Source organism: Meles meles, chromosome 16 (assembly GCF_922984935.1).
Source record: "Meles meles chromosome 16, mMelMel3.1 paternal haplotype, whole genome shotgun sequence".
In the NCBI taxonomy this organism is placed as follows: domain Eukaryota; kingdom Metazoa; phylum Chordata; class Mammalia; order Carnivora; family Mustelidae; genus Meles; species Meles meles.
The window spans coordinates 38,401,285-38,425,206 of record NC_060081.1 but is presented as its reverse complement, the minus strand read 5'-3'; the positions used below and the strand labels follow the sequence as shown (position 1 = coordinate 38,425,206).

At 44.3% G+C, this 23,922-nt stretch overlaps 1 protein-coding gene across 5 annotated transcripts in view; it reads left to right on the top strand.

The window, feature by feature from the left end:
• RIN2 (Ras and Rab interactor 2) overlaps positions 1–23,922 on the top strand; it is a 222,561-nt gene that overhangs the window by 92,358 nt on the left and 106,281 nt on the right. For 3 of the 5 annotated variants that reach the window (XM_045981053.1, XM_045981050.1, XM_045981051.1), the window contains exon 3: positions 15,986–16,078. Coding sequence is in view for 3 of the 5 variants with exons in the window: in XM_045981050.1 (XP_045837006.1) it covers positions 16,007–16,078 (72 nt within the window). In the remaining 2 variants the exon portion in view is untranslated. Of the gene's footprint in view, positions 1–12,573; positions 12,698–15,985; positions 16,079–23,922 lie in introns of those variants that run through there. The other 2 variants (XM_045981049.1, XM_045981054.1) reach the window with 2 other exon arrangements.

Genomic DNA, 23,922 nt, shown 5'->3' with positions numbered 1-23,922 from the left:
AAGGGAGCATTTTAAACCGAGAGACTTGACGTAATTCAAAGGTGAGGCAGATGAACATGGCCTCATGGGAGGGGTCAGAAATAGGAAAAAAGGTTTGAGTCAGATTGGGGAAGACCCCGAGGTGTAGGGTACATCAAAGAGCTTGGTCAGGTGTCTCATCTCAGTTACTAGATTTTGTGCTTTAGAACAATCAGGGTTTCTTCAAACTTGATGGAAGGCTTTCTGGGAAAGAAGACCATCACTCAGCCTTCTTAGGGACCTGACCTGTCTCTGGATGTATAGATGTAGGGCTCTGAAGATGGTAGGTGCTCCTGTTTTGTCACCGTGGGCCACATTGAGCATGGCCAGCCCCGACCCCTGGAAGCCAGAACTGGGAGATTTCCACGGCCTCGTGGAAATCGTGGAGGTACAGGACTGGTCCACGCCTCGTGACACGTAGACTTCAGTACGTCCTTTAGTCGCTTGTACTGCTTAGTTTTAAGTTTTTATTTTGAAATGATGCCAGACTTCCCAAAAACAGTTTTAGAAGAGTTCAGAGAACTCCAGTTTACACGTATTCGCTGCTCTGTACCTGAGCCACGCTTTGGCTGTATCAGTTGAGGGCAGATTGTAGACTTCACATTCAGTTACCACTTCCTACTTCCATATGCCCTTTTTTTAAAATTTTTTTTAAAATATTATATTTTATTTGACAGAGAGAAATCACAACTAGGCAGAGAGGCAGGCAGAGAGAGAGGAGGAAGCAGGCTCCCTGCAGAGCAGAGAGCTCGATGTGGGGCTCGATCCCAGGACCCTGGGACCATGACCCGAGCCAAAGGCAGAGGCTTTAACCCAATGAGCCACCCAGGCGCCCCCCCATATCCTAAATTGTGCAAGACGGAGGCTTAGTCATTGATGGGAACTACAGATACTAATTTCTGACTGTTGTCATTGGTCTTCTATCGCACGCTCCAGTCAAGAATCACGTGTTTTTCAGAGGTTCAGGTATTTTTAATCTGGAATGATTTTTCAGCCGTTGTCTTTCATGACATTGATCTTTGTGTAGAATCTGGGTGTTTATCTAATGTCCTGCCTTTGGGGTTGTCCGTGCTCTTTCCTTGTGATTGGATTCAAGGTTCCACACGTCCTGTTGGAATGCACTCTGACTGAAGGTGTATTCTTGGGGCATCACGTTAGGAGGAACGTAGCATCTGTAGCCCCCTCACTGGGGATTTTTTTTTTTTTAAGATTTATTTATTTATTTGACAGAGGGAGAGAGCACAAGTAGGCAGAGAGGCAGGCAGAGAGAGAGGGGGAAGCAAGCTCCCTGCTGAGCAGAGAGCCTGATGTGGGGCTCAATCCCAGGAACCTGGCTCACTGGGGATCTTAACTTTGATCATCTGGTCAAGGTCTAATGGAGTTTCTCCACTGCAGAGTTGCTATCATTTCTTATGCAATTAATGAGTGGTCTGTAGGGAGAAATTACTGTTCATTTTTAAGCCAATTTGAATTGGATTTTCTGTTACTTACAATATGAAAGCTCCTTACTTTTTCAAGGGCCTATTTATGTTGTGGGATTAATTGCTGATGGCCATGGGGAAACAAGCAATGGATTATGATGAGAAGAATAGGGAGTTTCTTAAAAGCTTTAATTGTGGGTCAGGTAGGAACAGAGCTGGACCAAAGTGCATGAGTTTTTTGTGAGGATGAATCAAAGTCTTTGAATTTATTTTGGAAAAAAAAGAAAAGAATTTGTATCGATCAAATCACATCCTCTGTAACAAGTCTTTTAATTGTGGGAAATTTGCAACAATTTGAAAATCAATCTTTCATTTTTTTTTTCATTACTCTTAACTGAATAGTGTTAAGTTATACTCACAAAGGATAGTGGTTATTTACAGGAACACACAAACCTTATTCAAAATACGTGTACGTATTTTTCCTGGATTTCACCTTGGCAAAGATGTTTCCATTAATAGCAAATTCTGTACCACCTGAGCAGGATCCCTAAGAGAAGTAGTGAACCAGATTCTAAAATAAGAATTTCGGTACAGGCCATTTCCTGGGAGGCTCTCTCAGGGAACGAAAAAGCAGAAAAGTAGGGACAGAGTGAGGGGAAGGGAAGCAGTCATTAAATTATGTTATTAAGCAAGTGTGTGTGCATGAGTACATATGTTTTGTGCACGTGTGTTCGCATCCATCCACAATTGTCTGTGGTTATCTTGGGGTGGGTGCCTTCAGAAATAGACCCTGAGATAAGGATTCAAGTGCAAATGGTTTTTTCACCATGTGTGGTGTGGTTCAGCATCGTACCCCCGGGATGCCAGCTGAGGCCAACTCGCTTGGTCTGGGAGTGGGGGGGCGCGGTGTGATTGGGAGTGACAGTGTGCAAAGGTCACCTGGGAAAATACTGAGCCAGGATAGGCAGATGCTGGTCAGGAATATTCCCTGTCTCCACTCGTGTGGGATCTCCGAGATCTCTCTTCTGGAGGGGACAGTGTCAAACTACACACACGTCAGTGCTGAGATTAGAAAATTGGGCTGAACACAGATCAAAAGGGGACCCTGAATTCCTAGCCAGGGAATATGGATATTCAGTTCTAAAAACTAGCTTGCGAGCCCTTACTGGGAAGCAGGATGCTGGGAAAGGACAGTCCCTTTGGGGTGGAATGTTCCTGCGGCACAGAAAGGAGCAGACGCAGACGGCGGGGGTGCACAGACATTAGGGAGCTGCTGAAACCATTAAGTTTGCCACAGCCCAAGGTCTGAGTGGTTGTGGAAAAGGGGAAGGAAGACGACAGCCGTTTCAAGAAGACTCTGGGAGCTGGGCGGTGATTGATGTGCGGAGTCAAGCGAGGTTTCAAGCCTGGTGCCCTCATTAACAGAAGGGCGCAGGGACTTGAGAGGAACGGAATGTTAAGTGGAAAGTCAGCATTCAACGTTCAGAGCTGTATTTCAGAGAAAGAAACCAAAATCCAGTGCTTCAACTTTTCATGCTTTTTTGTAGACAGGTATTTTTGAGGTCAGAAAAGCAGGTAGGAAAGCGGGAAGGGGACTCGGCCAAGACTGGGTTTTGTTTAACTTTGCTTTTTTTCTAAATTGGAACCAGACAAAATACATAGTTGCAACCAAGAAATAATGCACACGTCTGCCAACTGAAGGATTCTGTCTGCTCTCTTTGTACACCTCAATGAACTAATAAAGGGGATAGAAAATAATCAGAAACAGGGAGTGGGAAGAAGAAGGAAACACTCAAACCCTAACTGAGAAAAGAAAGCCTTTGGTTAAAATAGAAGCTTCCGGCCAGCGGGGAGCCTCATATTTGTACACAGAAGTGCCATGTAATGTGAGATGTCATAACAGGCAGGAAATGGAGATATATGGGTAAAAGCCCTTTGTAAATCAAAGTGCTATGGGCCGCTGGGTCACAGTTCCCACAACCATGGGCGTTAGCTCTGTTATATCCGGTCCCCACCATTTGGCTGAGGCCAGTGGAGACTGTGAGTGGGGATAGTTTGGCCCAGCATTGAAGCAGACATAAACTACCTTTCCTGCCCTTCACAAAAACACTTTCAGCCTTCTAGAGAAGAGCACGAGGGTAAGGTCTTCAGGGAGATAAAAGCATTAACCAACCTCTAATCTTCCTTTTGGCTGGAGACCTATTACAGTCACCCAAAGAGAGGGAGATCTTGTTTTGCCAAGATAATCAGCTTTGGGGTGATTCTCTGGCATGTTATCCAGTTTCCTATTATCTGCAGTAACTCAAGGTCAGTAGAAGCTGACTGTAGAAGGTCGTAATGTATCCCCAAACCCAAAACAAGTGTGCATTTGGGGGCTTGATTTCAGACATGGGGCTGAAGTATTTTTCAGTGCTTACTGACTGTGTTTTGACCTCCAAGATGATGATGCTGGCAGGGGAAAGGCTACTAGTTTGGGACTGAGACAGGATTGGAGGAGGACTCCAAGATGGTAGACCCATAGTGAGGAGCTGTAGTGTTCTAGAAGAGCCAAAGGGGAGAGAAGGTGGAGGAAGGAGTATAATAGATAGGTTGCTTTTAAGGAGACAGTATGACCTCTTAAAGTGGAATTAAGAGGTAGAGAGAAGTTAGGAAGCCTTAGGGCCATTGAGTGCAAGTCTGTCCCTCTTCCCCAAGTGCCGCCAGGTTGTAACTAGGGCCATTTGGGACTGAACCTTATACTTCTGCAAACCATGATATGGTGAGATTGGGGGAAGACCCAACCTGTAGTGGAACCCGTGTCTTTTCTCTCGTGGGTCCTAACCTGATCCGACCTGTCCTGAGACCTGGGCAAGGGAGGACTCTGTCTTGAGCTGGGCACTTCATTTCACTCTGGCTTCATCAGGCTGCATGGGTGGGGAAGTCCACAGCATCAAGGCTCTGCCAGCCTGGAGCCTACATTTCCCTGCCCTTCTTGCTCCAGACGCATGACGCTCCGGAATCCTGCCCGCATGCCCCAAGCATGGTGGCACAGCCGGGACAGGCTGGAAGTTTGGGGGAGAGACTTCAGGATGGACAGGAAGGCTAGGGTGTCCACAGAGCTGTCCAAAGAAAAGGGTGACAAGCCATGGGATAAATTCAGGATTGTCCCCATGTCCCCACATTCAGCATAGAACTCGGAAGAGTCTGAAAATTTTAAACTGAAGCCCGACCTTCCAAGTCCTGATAAAGGTACATGTCTTGGTAGGAGAATAGAATGCATTGTAGTGAACAGTTTGTGGTTTTGAGTTATAATTAAAAAAAAAAATTCGGACATAAATTATGTGAGCCTCTATTTGTCTTCTTGCCTCATGCAGCTATTCATGCCCACCTAGCATCCCCTGGGGAGGCATGAGGGCCCAGACAAGGGCAACGGCTCAGTGCCTCCACGCTCCACTAATGCCGTCCATCCATGGGCTTGTTTGACCCAGCTCTTCTTTTTCTGGAAGTTGTCAGACTTCTGGAGAAACATCATCATGATAGCCCAAAGCAGTCTCCCTCAGGTGTGAGTTTGTGCTCACCTTCAAGTACTCCCGATGGAAAAGGGCCGATCCAGCGCTTCCCCACCCCTTGACCTCCGTACTAACCATGCCTGCCATTATCATGGGTCAGACACCTGCACAAAAGGACAGGGTTTGGTAAACCTTAGTAAGGAAAATGCTGTGCTTCAAAGAGAACATTCAGGGGCGCCTGTGTGGCTCAGTGGGTTAAGCCTCTGCCTTTGGCTCAGGTCATGATCCCGGGGTCCTGGGATTGAGCCCTGCATTGGGCTCTCTGCTCAGTGGGGAGCCTGCTTCCCCTCCTCTCTCTGCCTGCCTCTGCCTACTTGTGATCTCTGTCTGTGAAATAAATAAATAAAATCTATTAAAAAAAAAAAGAGAGAACATTCAGAGCCTAGCAGAAACTACTTGGTAGTTTGGTAGTAAAATGAGATTGGATTTGTGAAATGCCCCAGTCGTATGTACTTCCTTGTCTCTCTCAGCAAAAGACATGAATGCCATTGGTCAGCCAAGAGAGACTAAAACATGCCTAAACTGCCAGGGCACAATTCTAGATACAAAACCACCTCCTTGGTGATGGCAGCAGATATCATTGAGAGCCTTACCACGAGAGCCGATATGAGTGTCCATGACTGTTTTTGTAGACACATAAAACATTAATTGTTTTGGAGAGCAGCTGTTTCTTTATGCATTATCTTTGATAATTTCTGGATTCTGGCTGTGATGTGGTATTAAAAGATGGCAGTAGAGCATTTCCTATGGATAGGGGGTATCGTGGTATTTTGTTGTTTTGGTATTGGATGTTGTGCTTCTGCTGACCATCCCACATGGAATCTGCAGGCTCAGAAGGAGGGCATTCTTCAGAGGAGGCTCATGTATTCTCCACCCCACTTAAGAGCAAAGATGGGAATTTTAAGCCCCTAATCCCCATAGCACATGGGTGAAGGTACATGCAGAAACACACAGAGAAGGCTATTTGCTCAGTTATATTTCCTTGGGAGTTTTGCATCTGTTCTGGTGGATTTTTTGTTTGCTTTGTGGTTTCCAATGAAGATGCAGTGGTGTGGACACAAACCTGGACACTCCAGAATTCTCATTTGTGCAAAAAATCAGAAAGCCGAGGAACACGATTGGGTAGGGAAATGCGGAGAACAAAGTGAGTCTGTATGTGATAGAAGGGAAAAGCCTCCAGATCACAGAGTCTGTAGGAAAAATCCAGCAACAGACAGAACATGTGGATTGCCTAAACCAACATCCTTGTGTTTCAAAGTGGTATAAAGAAGGATTTTCCCAGCATGTTATGTGGTTTGACAACACGGTATTTGAGCTTATCTTGTCATTCTTGAAGCTTTGGTTCTTCTTATCCTCTTATGCTCTTGATGGAACCATTCCTTAAAAACCCTTCCTTTCAGCCTCGATGACGTCTTTGTAAAATCTCATGCATTTACTTATCCAAGAAACATTTCTTGACCATATATATGCCAGGCACTGTGTCAGGTATTAGAGATACTACCTTGAATAAGGCAAATGGAATCCCCAATGTCTGAGTGGCTAAAGGAAGATCTCTTCTTCCCCTCTTCTTCAACCTGTAAAGAAACAGAACCCACTAAACTTAAAATAACAGACTAAATGTATGGCTTCCTTCAGGTTTTCCTGCTGGGATCACTCAGCTTGGTTGACATATTGCATGTCTTACCAGGAAAAATAATGTGGGTTCATTTCGATCTAGAAATCTAGTTTCTTACTTTGCTTTCTTTTATTACCTCAGTATACAAAGACACAAATAAAACGACCTCTTCAGAGACCTTGGGGTTTAGAATGAGTGAAGGAGTCACTTGTCCCTGCTCAGTAGAGCTGATTGTTAGATTTTCATGAATTTTGCAAGTTTGTTGATGCCCTGTTGGTAGCTTGAAATTGGCCATGATGAGAGGATTTACCCCACAAAATAGGCAAATGATAAAATTGGAGGCTTTTATTACTCAGAGACCAGTTGTTAAGGATTTTCCAGCACATCCCCTGATTAGAGGGGCAGGTAGGTATCCTAATGGTGAAGTGGAAAGTTTGGAAAGACATCAATATGTACATGATCCAAATGAAGGAAAAAAAGAAGCAAATCAGTCCATGAAATTCTAGGCAGTAAGTGACCCAGGGGCTAGTTTAATCTATAGGGATGATGTCCTTTTTGTCTTTTAGAGATGTCATGACATTTTAATCTAGGACTATTTTATTTTATTGTGGCAAGAACACAACATGAGACCTATTTTCTTAAAGAAGACATTTTTATGTAACCCTTTACACTGTGTGTCTGTTCTTTATTTTTTGTCCACTAATGGCAGAGGCTGTTCGTAAACAAAACAAATTAGAAGAATAAAGAAGATTGAGTTTGAAATTACAGTAGTCTATTGCTGGGCAACAGAGTATTCCACAAGTTCTGAGGAGAATTGCTTCTACTTTTCTCACGGATTATCTGAGAAATACAAAGTATGCAGTACTGTAGCCAATTCGTAATGAAATAGGTGACCTGCACTGAACATCACTGGGTTAGATGCAAACCTGACTGATGAGTTGCATTTGTGTGGAGTTTTTGAAAAGGAAATAAACCTTGGTCTGAGAGATAATACACTGGTAGGAGAAAATGTTACAAGAGTTCAAACTATGCAGGTTGTATTTGTTATTTTCTAAAAATATGCAGACTCACAAATTGAATAATTTTGCAAAACATGTATTCAAAATTTCACCCAGGAAAATTGGAACTTGATAGAAATAATGAAAACAATTACCCCCAGCTTATGGGGCAGAGACATTAAGCAGTAGAGTTTCATGAAGACAAAATTCTGTTCATATCTTCAATGTAAAGTTTATAAAGAATAGCATTCATCCCTAAAAACTATTTTCCTTAAAATTAAATTTAAATGGATATCCATTTGGAAAAGTAAAGATTTCCAAACCCCTACCTCACACCATATACAAAAACTTGAGGTGGATCATAGATCTGTGCATAAAAACCAAGATGATAAATCTTTGGGATGAAAGAGAATACTTACTAGTTTTAAATTCTCATATCAGAAAAGGAGAAAGGTACAAAATTAAAAAGAACTGAAGAAAGCTTTAAACAGTTTAACTGTGCTGTGTAAGAAGCTGACCAAGGCCTTAGTGCCTTAATGGAGTGTGATTCAGAAGATATTTTCTCCATGAAAGTGATCAATATTGGTAAAATCCTAATGGGAATATTTGTGCTTGTTAAGCACTGGGTTAAAATTTCCTTGATGACACAAAGACCAGATTAAAATAACAAGTTAAAAACATCTTTACAACAGTCCACAACTCTGTGTCATGATTAGAAAAGCTGAATCCATTCCATTTCATTCAACTCAGGAACTTAAATTTTAAAAAAAGAGAGAGGTAGGTGTGCCTGGATGGTTCAGTCAGTTAAGCATCTGACTCTTGATTTCAGCTCAGGTTATGATCTCAGGGTCATGAGACCTTGCGTCTGGTCCTGCCCTGGGTGTGGAGCCATCTTGAGAGTCTCTCTCCCTCTGCCGCACCCCTAAAGATAAATGAATAGGTAGAGAGAGAGATAAAAATAAAGGAGAGAGATAAATACACAGCAAATGAAATTGGAATGAAACAGAATACTTACTAGTTTTAAATTCTTATATCAGAAAAGAAGAAAGGTACAAAATTAAAAAGAACTGAAGAAAGTTTTAAACAGTTTAACTGCGCTGTGTAAGAAGCTGACCAAGGTGTTTGGGGTGTTGACATAAGAAATAGAAATGTGTCTTCTGTTTGTTCTTTTCACCCCAAATTGAAGCATCTTCCCTTAGATGGTTCAAAGTCTTCCCTATCCTGTGTTCATCTGAAATATCCCCACCAAAGGTGACCCCAGCAAGTTCTGCTCTGGTTTGATGGGAATTTTTCTTTATCAGTGTGTGCTTTACCTTATTCCAAGATGTTTGAATTAAATATGTGATAAGATGATGAAAAACATTTTAAAGTTATACCTGCTTCTGAGAACTCAGGGTTATCCTTCTGAAGCTATTCTGGTCAATGGATATTTGATGGAAGGGAATATAAATCCACCCAAACTATTCAAAAAAAAAAAAAAAAAGGAACATTTATTGGCAAGATACAAGATTCATTGAACCTTGGCACTGCCAGGCCTGGTGGGAACTATAAGGTCAATGGCCTGAGGTGAAGACTCAGTTGCACAAGTACATTCTCCGTTCCTGGCCCACTATGGATTGGTAGCCCCTTGTATCTGCTCTCTCAGGATATATGCTTCCCATAAATTGAACTGGCAAATGGCTCCAAATCCAACGTTCAGGTATAAGCATCTTCCATGTAATTCTTAGCTCAGGATCTTGAAAGGAAGATTCTACTTCATCAGAGAACAGCCAATGAAATACTAGCCTGGGTCAGTTGTAACATGACTGGTCCTATCAGCTGAGGGGGTGGGGTGGGCAGAATCACTCACTTTGCTTATCAGGCACCACATGGCAGGGCAGCTGCTCTACAAGGTGTGTGGGTGGGTCAGACAGGGCATCTGAGTGAGGGGAGCAGACCCATGGGCACTGGAGAATTGAAGGAGCTTATATCCCATCTAAGGAGAACACTGAGTCGTCCAGTTGTGGCCAAGATGTGATCAAGTGATCAAGATGTGATCAAGATAGCCCCGTATGATCAGAGAAGGTACATATTACATTTTATGCAAAATGTCCTGATTTTTAAAAAGTGGCCAGTTGTAGCAGCCCCTGCCAAGCCCTTCCTGTATCCCTTGAGTACTTAACATTTCCATACACACTGACCTGATTTCCAGCTGCCAACTTTGCCTGAGGGTTCTCTTTGGCCACTAGAGCCCATTCGACCCACACTAGGGGCATGGTGGAAATGCTGGTGAATTAAGGCTTCCTGGGGGCAGCTTTCAATTAGTGACTGGGTACAGTTGGATGTTTCCTCAGCTCTCTTGTCCCTAGTTGAGACTACTCTGAGGCATGGTCTATATGGCTTCCAGAGTTCCTCAGAAGGGTTGAAGTCCAATGGCCCAGTGGCATGTGCTTGGTCTTGGACTTTGTATTGGCTGCTCTTCCCCATATCACTTCCCCTGCCCAACTTAGTGTTTCTTGAAAGTACCTCCAATGAATTACTTAGACATGAATTGTTGACTCAGGGGCTCTGGAGACCATTAATTCAAATTTTTTAAAAAATGTATTTCTTGGGAAGCCTGGGTGGCTCAGATGGTTAAGCATCTGCCCTCAGCTCAGGTCATGATCTCCAGGTTTGGGGATCAAGCCCCACATCAGGCTCTGGCTCCCAGCTCAGCAGGGAGTCTGCTTCTCCCTCTCTCTCTGCCTCTCTCCCTGCACATGTTCTCTCTCTTTCTGTATCTCTCTGTCTCAAATGAATAAATAAAATCTTTTAAAAAATAAAGTAAGTGTATTACTTAATCTGTTATATCTGCAGTGTAGACCCAATTTAAGAGCTGCTATGTTATAAACCTCCAATTAAAATTAACCACCTGGGTGCGTAGGTGGCCCAGTGGGTTAAGTGTCTGCCTTCGGTGCCGACCGGGATCGAGTCCCACATCAGGATCCTACTCAGTGGAGAGCCTGCTTCTCCCTCTCCCTGCTGCTCCCCCCGCTTACACTCTCTGTCAAATTAATAAATAAAATCTTTAAAAATAAGATTAAAATAATCACCCACACAAATTTAACCCCCATACACTTTTTACCATCATAGCCTGAGAGCCTTAGAAAAGAAAGTCCTAAACTCAGGTGCTCACATGTTGGCAGGTAAAACGTGAGGAAGACCTGGGCTGTGTGGCTCCCTGTCCCTGGCCTCCTTTGGGTTAAGAGCCAATGTGGCTTATGAGGCTTCCTTATTGTATCCGCGAAGTCACTGTACAAATGTGCAATGTGTGTAACATTTACCACTTGGAGCTTTTTATGTGAGGATGTTGAAAAGACACATACTTTTGAAATGCTGCAAGAGAGCAGCCTGGGGGAGTAGGCAGCCCCTCTCCCTTCTCATCCTTGTTCCAGCTGGGCAGAGTGTACCAGCCTTGAGTCTGGAGCCATGCTCAAGAGAAGAAGTCACTCGAAGGAGGAATAGGGATGTCTTCAGGGATCCAGAAGAGGGGAAAGCAGGAAGCTAATTCTTGAATGGTCCAAGGGATAAAATGAGGGCATTTATCAGGTGGGAGGTGAGAGAGGCAGTTTCCCATCCAAGAAAAGCGGAATTTCTTGCCAGTTGAGCTGCCCATCTGTTGCCCAAGGTGGCATGGATTGCCATTGGTGGAAGTGTCCACACCTTGGCCACGTGGCCACTAGCAAAGCTAATGCAGCATGGATATGGTGAGAGTCTCTATGAGGCACCCGTTTTCCAAGGATGGAAGGGGTAGACTCCAGTGGAATAATTAGCCCCATCGTTGGGCCAGTCTTAGAAATGCACCTTTCTTTAAAAAAAAAAAAAATTATTTTATGATCTTTCATTAATTTGGGGGAAATTGAGGTGTTGAACATTGTTCCCAATTCTATTTAAAAACACAGTTATGAGGGGCACCTGGGTGGCTCATTTGGTGAAGTGTCCAACTCTTGGTTTTGGCTCAGGTCTTGATCTCAGGGTCCTGAGACTGAGTTCCGCTCTCCGAGGGGAGTCTGCTGGAGATTCTCTCTGTCCCTGTCCCTCTGCCCTACCCCATCCCACACTTGTGCGCATGCTCGCTCTCTCTCTTTCTCACTCTCAAATAAATGAATAAATCTTTAAAAAATGAAATAAAGAATAAAAAGTTATTAGTAAGAGAACTGGGAGTACGGTTTTTGCTTCTGATTTCTTCCCAAAAATTAGTTTCTCTTTGCAATGAAACAATTCATAATCCTGAAACTTTTTTTTTTTTTTTTTTTTTTTTTAGATTTTGTTTATTTATTTGACAGAGAGAGAGACCACAAGTAGGCAGAGAGGCAGGCAGAGAGAAAGGAGGAAGCAGGCTCCCCGCAGAGCAGAGAGCCCGATGCGGGGCTTGATCCCCGGACCCAGAGATCATGACCTGAGCCGAAGGCAGCGGCTTAACCCACTGAGCCACCCAGGCGCCCCCTGAAACTTTTTTTAAAAAAAAGTTTGACTACAACTGAGGGAAAATCAGCGCTGGACAGTGATATAAAATGCTTAAAGAAAAACATTTTTTTTAAAAAGTCACATAATTTGGAAAAAAAATTATGTAATTTGAATTGTCAACCCAGAGCCTGGACTATAGTTTTTCTGTCCAGCCTGTAAAATCCCTGGTAATACAGAGATAATTATGGAAATATTCAGAGCCCTTCCCTGGATGCCGACACAGAGCTGTGCCACTGGGTAAAACTCTTAGTAAGAGGTAAAACTCTTAGTAACGATAAAAAGCATTCAAAAAGACAGACCTGCCATCCTCAGAGGCACTTAAGGAACTGGGGAAAAAAGGTGAAGTGCATTTCTTGGGACTGGCCTTGACCTGACAGATTCCCAGGGGTGAGTCACTCTCTCCTTCTTCAGTCAGTTTGGCTATAAAATAATTATAATGAGAGCTTGTTTACTAAGAGCTGAAGTCCACTTTGCCCCGTCTCATTCAGCTGCGAGGAAGGAGAAGAAGAAAGGTAATGATCAGAGAAGACTTCTGTACCCAACTTCTGTCCCAGCAGCTCGGCGTTGAGAACCCATGCCCTGAAGAGGCGAAGTCTCTTATAAATTGGACTTGTGAGTAGCGGTTGCCAGATTAAGTGTCCCTCTGCTTCTCCTCTGGGTCTGCACTTGTGACTTGAGGCAAATAAGTAGGAAGGGTAGTTTGATGAAATTAATGGAGGGGGGTAGGTGGAGGGCAGGGGGAAAAGGAGGCTACACCACGGACCCTCTTGCCAAGATCTGGCCTGTGGCCAAGGAGAGCAAAAGCGGCAAGAGTGCCAGTGACTATACCCAGCCCCACTGATCAGCGAACTGGAAGCTAGGCACTCGGTGTCCCTTTCCCTGTACCCAGCCTGCAGCCAGGGTCCAGGCAGTGGTGCCTCCGTGCCTGTCCTCATCGGCTCCCAGTGGAAGGCGCTGGACAGCCAGCCTGGAGCCCCGCCAGACCACTCAGTGCGTCCTCCACGCTGAAAATTCAGGACCGACCTTTACCTCAGCAATGGTTCTTGGGGCCACATGAAAAGCCACAGCTAGGTTTACTCTCAAGTGGCAGAGTCTGGTGTTTCTGGGAGAGAGGAATATTCACTTCCTGCCTTTGTCCTTTAGCTGAGTGGAGCAACCCGCTTCGTTTACATTCCTTCAGTGGTGTTATTGAAAAGGCTTGGCAGCTCCAAAATGTTTATAGGGTCCCATTAGGGCTTCCCCCCCCCCACTATTATTTATCTTTTATTTTTAAAAATTTTTTTGCTAGCTTTTAGCTAGCCTCTGGAAAGATCCACTGGATGGACATGATGGGCTCGTTTTTCAAGAATCCAGTTTACCCTTCAGGGAATCCAGGAAAGGAGCAAGCTCCCAACATATAAATCTGGAGAAATTTAACAACCTCTCCAACTATTGCATCTTTTTTGTCTAGCCTGTTACTGGGGTAGTTTTAGGACCGAACCCTGGTGTAACCCCTCAGGGTAAGGGAGGGTGGGGAACCATGAATGGAAAGAAGCTATGCTTTTAAGTTAGATTAAATTTCTGTCCATATTGAGTTAAGGTGTTAGAGGTTATGGTTTGGGAAGGAAACTATTGCTACAACAGGAAGGACCTTAAGCCAGAACTTCTTTGAGGCCCTTAAGAACTGATTTTTTTTTTCAATGAGGATAATCAGTGATGTGCTGTCCACTTGGATTCTATTCAATGGGAAGGACCCGCTATTGCGCTTGGCCACCTGCTCTTGTCACCTGCTGTCGTCTCCCTCCTGGAGCAGCCTTTTGAAGAAGGGCGGAGGCGACCTGCATTTTCTTGGAGAAATGTGATAGGTCCATCTGCCCCACATGCACGGAATCCAAACTGGCTATTTTACAGAGAATCGCTGGAATTTGAAGTGCATGCATACGATTTTCAGGCAGCTAATTAAACTGGTAAACTTCTGGAATCCAAACCGCTCCGCTGCTATAGGCAAAATTCCCTGCCTGTCATGGCTCATCAGAAGGGGTTTGTCTGTGGAAATCTTCTGAACGGAACAAAGAGACTTAGGTCTGGATGAGGAATGAAGTCTTGGCTCTCGTCTGCCAGCTCCTTAACTGCTGTACGATGTCAAATCCCTCGCTGAGAAAACGTCTGAAAGGAAAAGAATTTTAGGCTTGGTGTCAAGAAATGTTCTTTTTTTAAATGTGTGTTTCTTTTGCATCGAAACAGTTAATCATTTACTCCCTGGGGTTACAGTGTGGCTCCCATTCCCCTCTTGGTTCTGAACACAGCACTGTGTTTTCATTCTGGAGTTGCTCCAGTCTGTGGATTTTGCTAATAAGTGATGAACTTCAAAGGCCCTGGAGCTGGGGCTCCATTCAGCTGCTGAGTCCGGGAACCTGAAGCTTTGGAGTCAGCAGAATTGCAAAGGAAAGCTCACCAGTCTTCTCAGGAGGTTTTGGAGCCTTGGCCTTCATCCCAGCGGGATTGCAAGTGGAAAGAAACACAGGGAAGGCATCTCCAAACCTTTAAAGAGACCGAGACGTGGAGAAAGGGCTGAAATGGGTGAAGGTTCTGGAAGGAGGGATGGGTGTGCACTGCTTTACTGTCTTCCTAGATGGGATTCTGCAGATCAATGGAGCCCACTATGAATGTGAACACTGAGGCTAAAATGTGAACATTTTGGGGCCAAAGCGAGCCCCTTTACCAAGAGCCTTACTTGCTAAGATGCATGTAGTTCTCTGCTAAGTAATTAAGCTTTTCCACTTGTTAGGAAGGTCCCTTTGGAGCTGCTGGCTCTCTGTTCCCTTGCTAATAATGAAACAGCTTTAGCAAACTAGCAGCAGCGACCTTGGCTTCTGTGTCTCCCCACCCCACCCCAACAGTTGAACCCCTTTTAATATGCCTTAATGTGGTATGACATGTTTTCGTTTTATTGTCCTTACACCAACTGTGTTGGTCATGGTCAGGACGAGATTTATCTTGGGCCAGGTTATGGTGAGCAGGAGAACAGTTTTATATTTGCTCTTGGTCCAGCCTCCTTGGGTAAGGAAGGTTTGGGGATGCGCCCCAAGGTCTTTGATGCCTGCTGGCTGGGATGAGGCCAGCTGCTTGGGTGTGCATGTATTTTACTTAGAAGTGGACACTGTAGGCTTTGTAGCTGACAAGGAGGCTTATTGGGTTTTGATGCTCAAGGGAGGGAAATTCCAAGCTGAAATGGCCAGAGTTATGATTCAGAATCATATCATGCCTTTAAATTTTTCTCTACATTCCAAAGTGCCCCTCCCCCCTCCCCTTGGGTTATCATGGAACTCTTTCCGGGCTGTTTCTTATACAAACTAATCTCTGTAAACAGGGACATGGGATTTCAACCCCATCTTTGATTTCTACCGAGAAAATAAAGGGATTTATTCCCAGTGCCCTTGTGTTGACCTTGCCTGGGGGAGAGGGCTCACAGAGCTGATGATGACCTCATCCCATTCCAGCAGGATTTCCTGGGACATGCAGGGGCCTCATTCTTCTGCCGTCCGTCTGTGTTCAGCCACATTAAGTCCATAAGCTTCAGAGCAGATTACGGTGACATCTAATATCGGTCCCTTTAGGACTCGAGCGTGAGGTCAAGCAAACACACAAAGCAATCATTATACTTTCCGTGGTGCCAGAGACCTTCTGCGTCAGCTGGAGGAGCAGGAGGTGGGGCAGTGAGGTGGGGCACAGACTAGGAACTGTGCTGTCTGGGGCAGGAAATCAGCCTGAAAGAGGATGGAAGGGCTTTGGTGGGAAATAAATGGCACTGTGTTGTTGACGGAAAAAGATCTTGGCAGGACCGTTGTTGTGAGTGTTCTGTGGCTTAGAGAGGAATTTCCTACAGGCTGGACTAACCATTAAAAATGTCTCTACCTTCAGGAGTCCCGGGCGTGCAGTAGAATGTCGCTGGGGGAGATGTCAGCTTGGACCATGGGCGCCCGCGGTCTGGACAAGCGAGGAAGTTTCTTTAAGGTAAAAGGAAGCCTTGATTGGGATTGCTAATGGGCAGGCTCTCTCACTTTGCCCAGGCTGTGTGGGGAGCTGCGGAGGGAAGGCTTCTCTGAGCCAGCTCTGGTAGGGTGGGGGTGGAGGGGCAGCTCGCCTGAACCCAGCTGCAAGCTGTTACCCGGTTTACAGTAGGTTGGAGTTTGGGTGACTTAGGGCTTCCAAGTCAGGGCCAGGACCCAGGAGCTGCGAGATGCCACCCTGTGTAAAACAGTTGAGGCAATCTTTGTTTGTCCACTGCTCAGCTGTTCCTTTTGCAGCTGGATGGTTTTATGATTGAAGCTGGAATTTGCATTCCAGCAAATCGATGCTGTAGGCAAGAGTGTTTCACACTTTGCTTGATTGTATGAGTCCCTTAAGTCCTCATTAAAAAGCAGCAACAACGAACAGATTCCAAGATCTCACCCTAGGCTGGTTGAATGTTATTTGCTGGTGTATTTTATCAAATATCTAGAGGCCCTTTGTGATTAGGCAAGAGAGAACCAAACAAAGCAGCATGATTAAAACTGTACCACTTTCCTATTTGGATATTGATATTAATGGGTTAAAATGACCTTGCTAGCTTAATGAGTGAGACAAGATTCTAAATGGGTGTTTAATAGGCTGTGTGTGTGTATGTTGTCAATTAAGACTTGATGGTCATTTCAAATTCACTCTTGGGGATTCATTTCCTCTTTATAGCTTTTACTTTGTATGCTTTCACTCACCCTCAGAATAACACCCACTCACTGTAGGAAACTTGGAAAACACAGATTCATGTAAACGAGGAGAAAAACGGAGGTAAAATGTGCATTTGAAATCTGTCACAGGCGGGTGTTCAAACACCAGATCTTTTTCCTCAAAGGAGGAATGATATAGGGGCTTCTTAATTACGGAGGAAAACTGACAATGTTTACTAATTATCCCATCCTGATGGGTTGTAAGTATGTATTAACTTGCATGCATATGCTTCCCACTTGCAAAAGGCTAAACCTGATTTATTGTATCAATTTTGGACTCCAAAAAAATCCACCAGAAGAGCCTGTTGATACAGCAAAGCTAAATTCATTAAGCTGAGGACAGTAAGGACAAACATCACCCAGACACAGTTCCACTGGAGTGCAAGTGGAACAGCAGGAGGCATCTTTAATAGGGTTTATAGGTCTGGGGGTGTGCCCTTGGAGCTGCATTTTTCAAGGCAGAGATATGCTCGGGTTTCAGCAGAGTATGTGACATCATAGTTCAGGATTGGGGGATTCAGCAAGACGATGGTCTTGAATAGAATCTTGGCAAGTTAGCTATTGTTTGATAAGCAAGCTTTTCCCAGGTGAACAAACTGTTTGCCAGGACCAATTGTTTTGTAGGAATTTCCTGCAGCAAACAGCAAAGTGATTTATTGGTTTAAAGCCCTAACATCCTGGGCAAGAATATCCTGGACGAAATAGCTGTGTTGACACAGATGGTCTCCATTCTCCGTCCTCCTAGTTCTGTGATGTGGACTTAGCTGTCTCCGATCTTGATCCATTTCCCCAAGTTGGAATCAAACCTGTACGGTGTCCACCCACATGAGCCAGAAGAGGAGCTCTTCCCGTCCCGTATAGACCGGGCACCAAACCCACCAGACTCCTGACTCATCTCCAGTCCCTTGATCCTGTCTTATGCAGAGATGCTTATTTTCATTCTGGTAGAAGGATGAGCCCACCCCACTCCTTAACCCAAGGCTCTGCCTACATCATCCTAACTACTGACTAGTCTGTAACTACCGCCTTGATGCTCAGGAAGGGCGGTGGGCTTGAATCTAACGTAGCAGTTGGATTTTATAGCCAAAGCAAAAGGAGAAAATCAAGTATGGTCAAAATTGCCTTTGAAAATTCCTGAGAGAGCGTCCATATTGGACTCACTCAGTACTACCTGTTAAGTCCATGGTGGTCAGTGTGCCTGTCCTGCAGTCCTGGGGAAGATTTTTTTTTCTTTTTTTTTTTTCAGTTGGACAGCTGGTAAAGTAGTTAACTTCTATTTCTGGGTGTGTCTATGAAAGAATCAACCAGCCAGGAGGTGAAAAGCCTGCCTGACCCCATTGAGGACAAGTCCCGCTTCAGTCTTGACTGAGTCAGATGCCCTTGAGGAAATTGCTGGCAAAGTGGCTTTTATTATTTAACTTGGTATTTGTCTTTCTTCTTCTCCACCCCCGCCCCCCGCCCCAGCTTAAATTGTTTAAGTTACATACTCCAAGTAAATGATATAGTTACTTTGTACTTCTTTCTTTTCTCTTCTTTGTAGACATTGTTATTCTTTACTATATGGCTATTCCATAGTCCAACTAAAGATGGAATACTATTATTATTAGTTATTATAATAGATAAATATTATTGATGATTTCACAATTAAGGCATGGAATTATCTGTAAGGATGAAGTCAGGTTCCCTTCGGACATTTAATGCTGACTCTTTGGAGGTTTGTCTTTAAGATGCTAGGCTAGAGTTCTGTTTGCTGGGATGATTTGTTGCTCAGAATCTTCTGGGACCCTTTGGCTCTTCTTTTACTTTTCACGCTTTATTTCAATTCACATTTTTCTAGCACCTGTGATCATCCAGACTCTGTACTAGTCACTAGGGAGAGAAAAACCAGAAGCTATCCCTGACTCCATGGAGCTTTCAGTCTGGTGGCAAATAAATATATTGATCAAATAATCACAATGCTAAACACATAATATCAAAAGAGAAAACAGTGCTTCGTGTGAGAGGTAAAAGGGGCTCTGAGAATGTACAATTCTGAGAATATTGCAGAGAACTCTTCCCTGAGGAAGTGTCCTTTGATTTGAGAGTTGAGGTTGACTCTGTATCATCTAAGAAGGTGGGGGAAGGCACCCTTGTCTCTTGCAACTTATCTGAGTCATTTCCGTGAGGCAGGACAGATAGGAAACCACAAATCAAAGCTTGCCACCAGTGGTTAGTGACTCTAGTTTAAAAACGCAAGTTGGAGGGGGAAAGATAATGATGAAAAAGAGGTCTGGTGATCGTCTTTCAATTATCTACGCTTCACACACAATCGCAGGAGCCTTAATAACCAAGAAATGGATAATATGCATGTGGAATTCAGCTGTGAGCCAAGAATGTCACCAAGTAGTCTCACACTTCATGAAATTGTCCTATCCAGTTGTAGGGCATTGCTGGTATATGTGAAGAATAGCATGGCAGGAGCCTAAGAGAGTCATACCAAAATTTAGCTCTACCCCAACTCGCTACATAATATGGAGTCGATCTCAGCTTGCAAATCAAAGGCCACTTTCTCAGGAAAGATTTCTCTGGAACTCTGCATTGGATTACATGTTCTCAGAGCTCTGTTTACTTCTCGCATGAAGCACGATTTTGTCTTGTAACTCATTATGTGTTTAGTGTCGTGATTATTCAGTTGGCCACCAAAGATGGTCTGAGCATTCTAGAGTGGTTGACAATGTCCCGTGGTGATTGTTCCTGAGGAATCACATCCCAGAAGCCTGGCCCCAAAAGTCCTTTGCTGGACAAACACATTTTCCACAGTTTGTCTAGTGTCATCGTGAGTTTTCCTCACCCACTGGTGAGAAATGTATCTTCATGCTCTACAAGGTGTCTGTGAAAACCAATAGGAGGAGGCAGGTCATGCCCTAGACAAGGCAGACAAAGGTGTCTGCACCTCACTATAGAAGTTGACACCCATTGCTATCAGATTTCCAGGGTGTGTTGCACGAGAGGGCACATCGTCTAGCCTGGCAAAGCTCTAGGTGGTCCTGCGCTAGCAGAAAAGCTCACAATCAGATCCTTCTTCTCCCTGAATTCCACAGCTTCCGCCAAGGCAGCCCCACTCCTGCCCGGTCCGGGTGTCCAGTACCGGCAGGTTCCTCTCAAGTCACCAAAATCCTCACCCTCCTTCTTCTCCTACCTCCACCTCCCCACTTCCCTTTACCTTTTTTCATTTTGGGGCACTCCAGAGAATACTCATGATCTATCTGCAGCACCACCGAGTGTGTGTGTGTGTGTGTGTGTCTGTTTCTGAACTATTCCATTCATCCACTCTGAGCTGGACCCCCAGCCAGGTCTACAATCTTCACCTTGACATTCGAGATCTTCCGGCTGTGCTTCTCCCCTCTGCCTCCACCGGTCCTGCCACTGTGCCATCCTGGGTCTGCTCCTGTGGTCCACACCTGCTGATGCCCAAACTCCAGGCTTCATCCATCCCCCTCCTGTCCCTGTCCTTCCACCTGTCCCTGCTAGGCTCCCAACTGCCCTTCCAGGCTGACACAGATGCACTTTATCCACTGACGAAGGGACTCACATGGTCCGAGCTGGCGTCTGCCTTTTTTTTTGTCTGAAGGTAAAGTTGTGGTAGAAGGCCTAGGGGTGGCCCCAGGATAGGACCAAGAAGTAAATTTCCATCCATAACTTGACCTCTGCCATGAGCGATTTGCTCTGTCGTTTTGTTGCTGTGTCCCTGACCCCAGCAGGGGAGCCTCCATGGCAGAAAACGATTCCAAAGCTGACCGATGTGTATTGCCCACTCAAAAGTCTGATTTCTTCCAGGGATGCCTGGGCGAGCCTGTCCTATGCCACCTGCAAGTGGTAGAGCTCTCTGTTTCTCAGTGACTGCCTCCCAGCCTCTCTTTGCCTCCGGGACAAGGCAACAGTTGGTCTTCACTGACCAGGAAGAAGATGTGTTTTGACCACAGGGACCCTGCCCTCCTGTGACTCTCAACTGCTCGTTCTGCAGGGAGACGCCCTGAGCCTGGGCTCCCAAACCAGCTGGGGGGTGCGAGGGCCCAGCTCAGTGGCAGAGGCAAAGTTTGAGAAACCCTCTTTGGGTCATTTGGAACAGTTTGGATGACAGGTGTATCACGTGTCCCTTTCACATGGTCCAGAGAAGCCATGGAAGAGAGCTCTGTGGCACCATAAAGAATAGAGTGGGACTAGATTTGAAGGGATCTGATTGCTAAAATCTGACCCTACAAAACAGATAATCCAGGAAAGATCCCTTTCACTCCAACTCCCTTCCCTTCACTATCAAACCCTCCTTAGCATTGGGAAGTTTATTCTATTTTCAAAAATTCTTGTCTGCGGGCTGATTTTCAATCATTCAGAACTGGCACAACCTTACACCTTGGGTGTCAGTGATTTCCCAGCATTCCAGTGCCCAGACGGCTCTCAGTGTGGAAAGTCATTTCTGTGCACGCACAGCCCAGGACAGCAGTTCTCTGTTGCAGGACAGGGGACAGAGAGAGCAGGGGCTTGAAGAATAATGAATGAAACCGAAATCCCATTTTAGTCAGTAATTTCATGGGACAAATCCTCACGAGGATCTGTGGACACTCAAAAGCCAAAGGTATGAGTGCTACGCCCTTGAACTCCTTACGTGTGCCCTGGGCAGTGAACAGACATCACCTCACATGCCAGGCATCCAGGGAGGCACTGTACTGCAGTCTGTAATCAGGAAAAGACTAACACCGGGGGGGGGGGGGGGGGGCAGAGTTTAGATTCAGTCAGAGCAGATGACATATTGATAATTATTCATAATAATACTGCAAAGCAGAGATGATGTCAGTTTTGGTGTATCTTTTATTTTCCACAAATAAATTCTTCTAGGATACTTATACTAGGACTCAGAGCAGGGCTGTCCCATAGAAGTACAAAGCCAGCCACAGGGATTGTTCTAAATGTTCTAGTAGCTACATTTAAAAAAAAAAAAAGTGAAATTGATTTTAGTAATAATTTTATTTAACTTTGTATATCTAAAATATTATCATGTGAGTATGTAATCAATATAAAAATATTAATCAGATATTTTACTTTTTTTTGGTACCATGCCTTTGAAACCCAGTATGTATTTTATCCTGAGCATGTCTCGATTCAGACTAGCCACAGTTCAAGTGCTCAGTCAGAGTTACATTTTATCTTGTCTAAAGTGCCTCCTATTACAGATGGGTAAACTGAGGCCCGGGGAGGTTGAAGGACGGCAGGTTAGTCTATAGGAGGGATGGGAATTGAACCTGGCCTGACTTTCTCCTGAGGCATCCCACCCTCTGGAGCCCCCTGAGGGTTCCACTGTGATCCGTTTTTCACTGTTCCAGTGAGATTTCCCAGGAAATTCTTTCTGGAGAGGTCATGGGGACAGTGACCACTCTCTCTGGAAGAATGATTGGCTTTTTTTTGGATTCACATGCGTGTCTCTCACCATCTGCTCCAGATCCCTCCAGGACAGACATCTGTCCCTCAGGGTGTGACTTTCTAGGAATGTCAGGAACGTACTTACTGGATAGCAGTTCCCATTTGTGTTTTCAAAAAGCGATGGATTTCATAGTTTTATGGGGTCATTTTTCCAGCACGTTTTACCATTCATTTCTGATATTAAATATGGCCTTTGGGACTGCAATACATTCTCACTTTCTTCAAGGAACTTTTTTTTTTTTAAACAATCAGGAGTAAAATAGATTTTGCTGGTTGTCCTCACCCATATAGTTCTCCAGGCTTACTTGTAACTCTTGAGTTTTCATTATTAGGGGGATGCCAAAGAGGGAGATGTAGATGTGAATGTTTAATTTTCAAAAAGTTCAAACAGGACTCTCATGCAATATAGAATGGACATCTGTCAACGCTTTATTCACCCTAAGCATGAAACCAGGAAACCAGCATCAAGCTGGTTCAAAGAACACTTTGACATGTGATATATCCATAGTTGACTTAAAAAGTCCTTCTGTAGTAAGTTTACTGAGGTAAAATCAAAACTGGTTGAAGTCCTACAAGCAACAAAACTCTAACCATTGGTATAATCATGTTTTTCCTCTGAACAGAAGTTCCCAGGCTGACACGTAACCACCCAGTGCTTGAGCCCTTCATTAGTAACACATAGTCAAGTTGAACACAGATGCATCCCTCTGGATCACAAAATAATCTTTAGGCAACTTCGTCAAATAACACCCAAGCATAATGCTCAAAAAAAAGAGGGCTCTTCATCCCAGAACTTTTAAAACTTTCTAATAAAAAAACTCTTGGGTAGAAGGGGAAATGCAAAATGGAACTACAGAATTTCTAAAAAAAATAACAAGACACTATCTGTCAGAATCAATGGCATACACTTAAAGCACAGGTCAGGGGAAAATTCAAAGCATTAAACACTTGATCAAAAAAGATATGCCTTACCAACCTTTTTGCCTTATTTTGAAGTTTTAAGTATTGTTTCTTATTCACACTGAAATGGCTCACTCCCTTTGTCTTCTGCAACCCTCCCTTTCTCCAGTCCCCGGCTTTCGCCAACCAGGAATTGTGCCTTAAAGAGTGAATTTCTTCAGTAAGGTTGTAGAACTATGGGAAAGTATGTTCTGAGTTGATTGATTTAAATACCTTAGAGGAGAAACCTTGTGTTCCCTGTGGAATCATGGATGTATTAATAGCATTGATTTCTGGGGTCTTTTTGATAATGTAAAACCCTCACGATGCTATTTTGGACAGTGCTCTGACACCTCAAGTCAGATCCCCTTGCACACGTGCCTGTCACCAATAAGTTCACCGGACTAAGGCAAAATGTATGAAATCGAATTTCTGAGGATAATAGTCTTTCAAACATCTTTACGTGGTAAGCAGAAAACCACTTTCACAACAAAATTGGAAGCTGTATTATCTATTGCTATGTAACCAATTGCCCCAAACTTAGTAACTTAAAACAACAGGTATCTATACCTCATTGTTTCTGCAGGTCAGAAATCTAAGTTTAACTACTGAGTGTCTCTGATGGTAGGTTGCCAGGAGATTGCAGTCAAGGTGTTGGCTGGGCTGCATTCTCATCAGACTGTTTGAGTGGTGGGGATC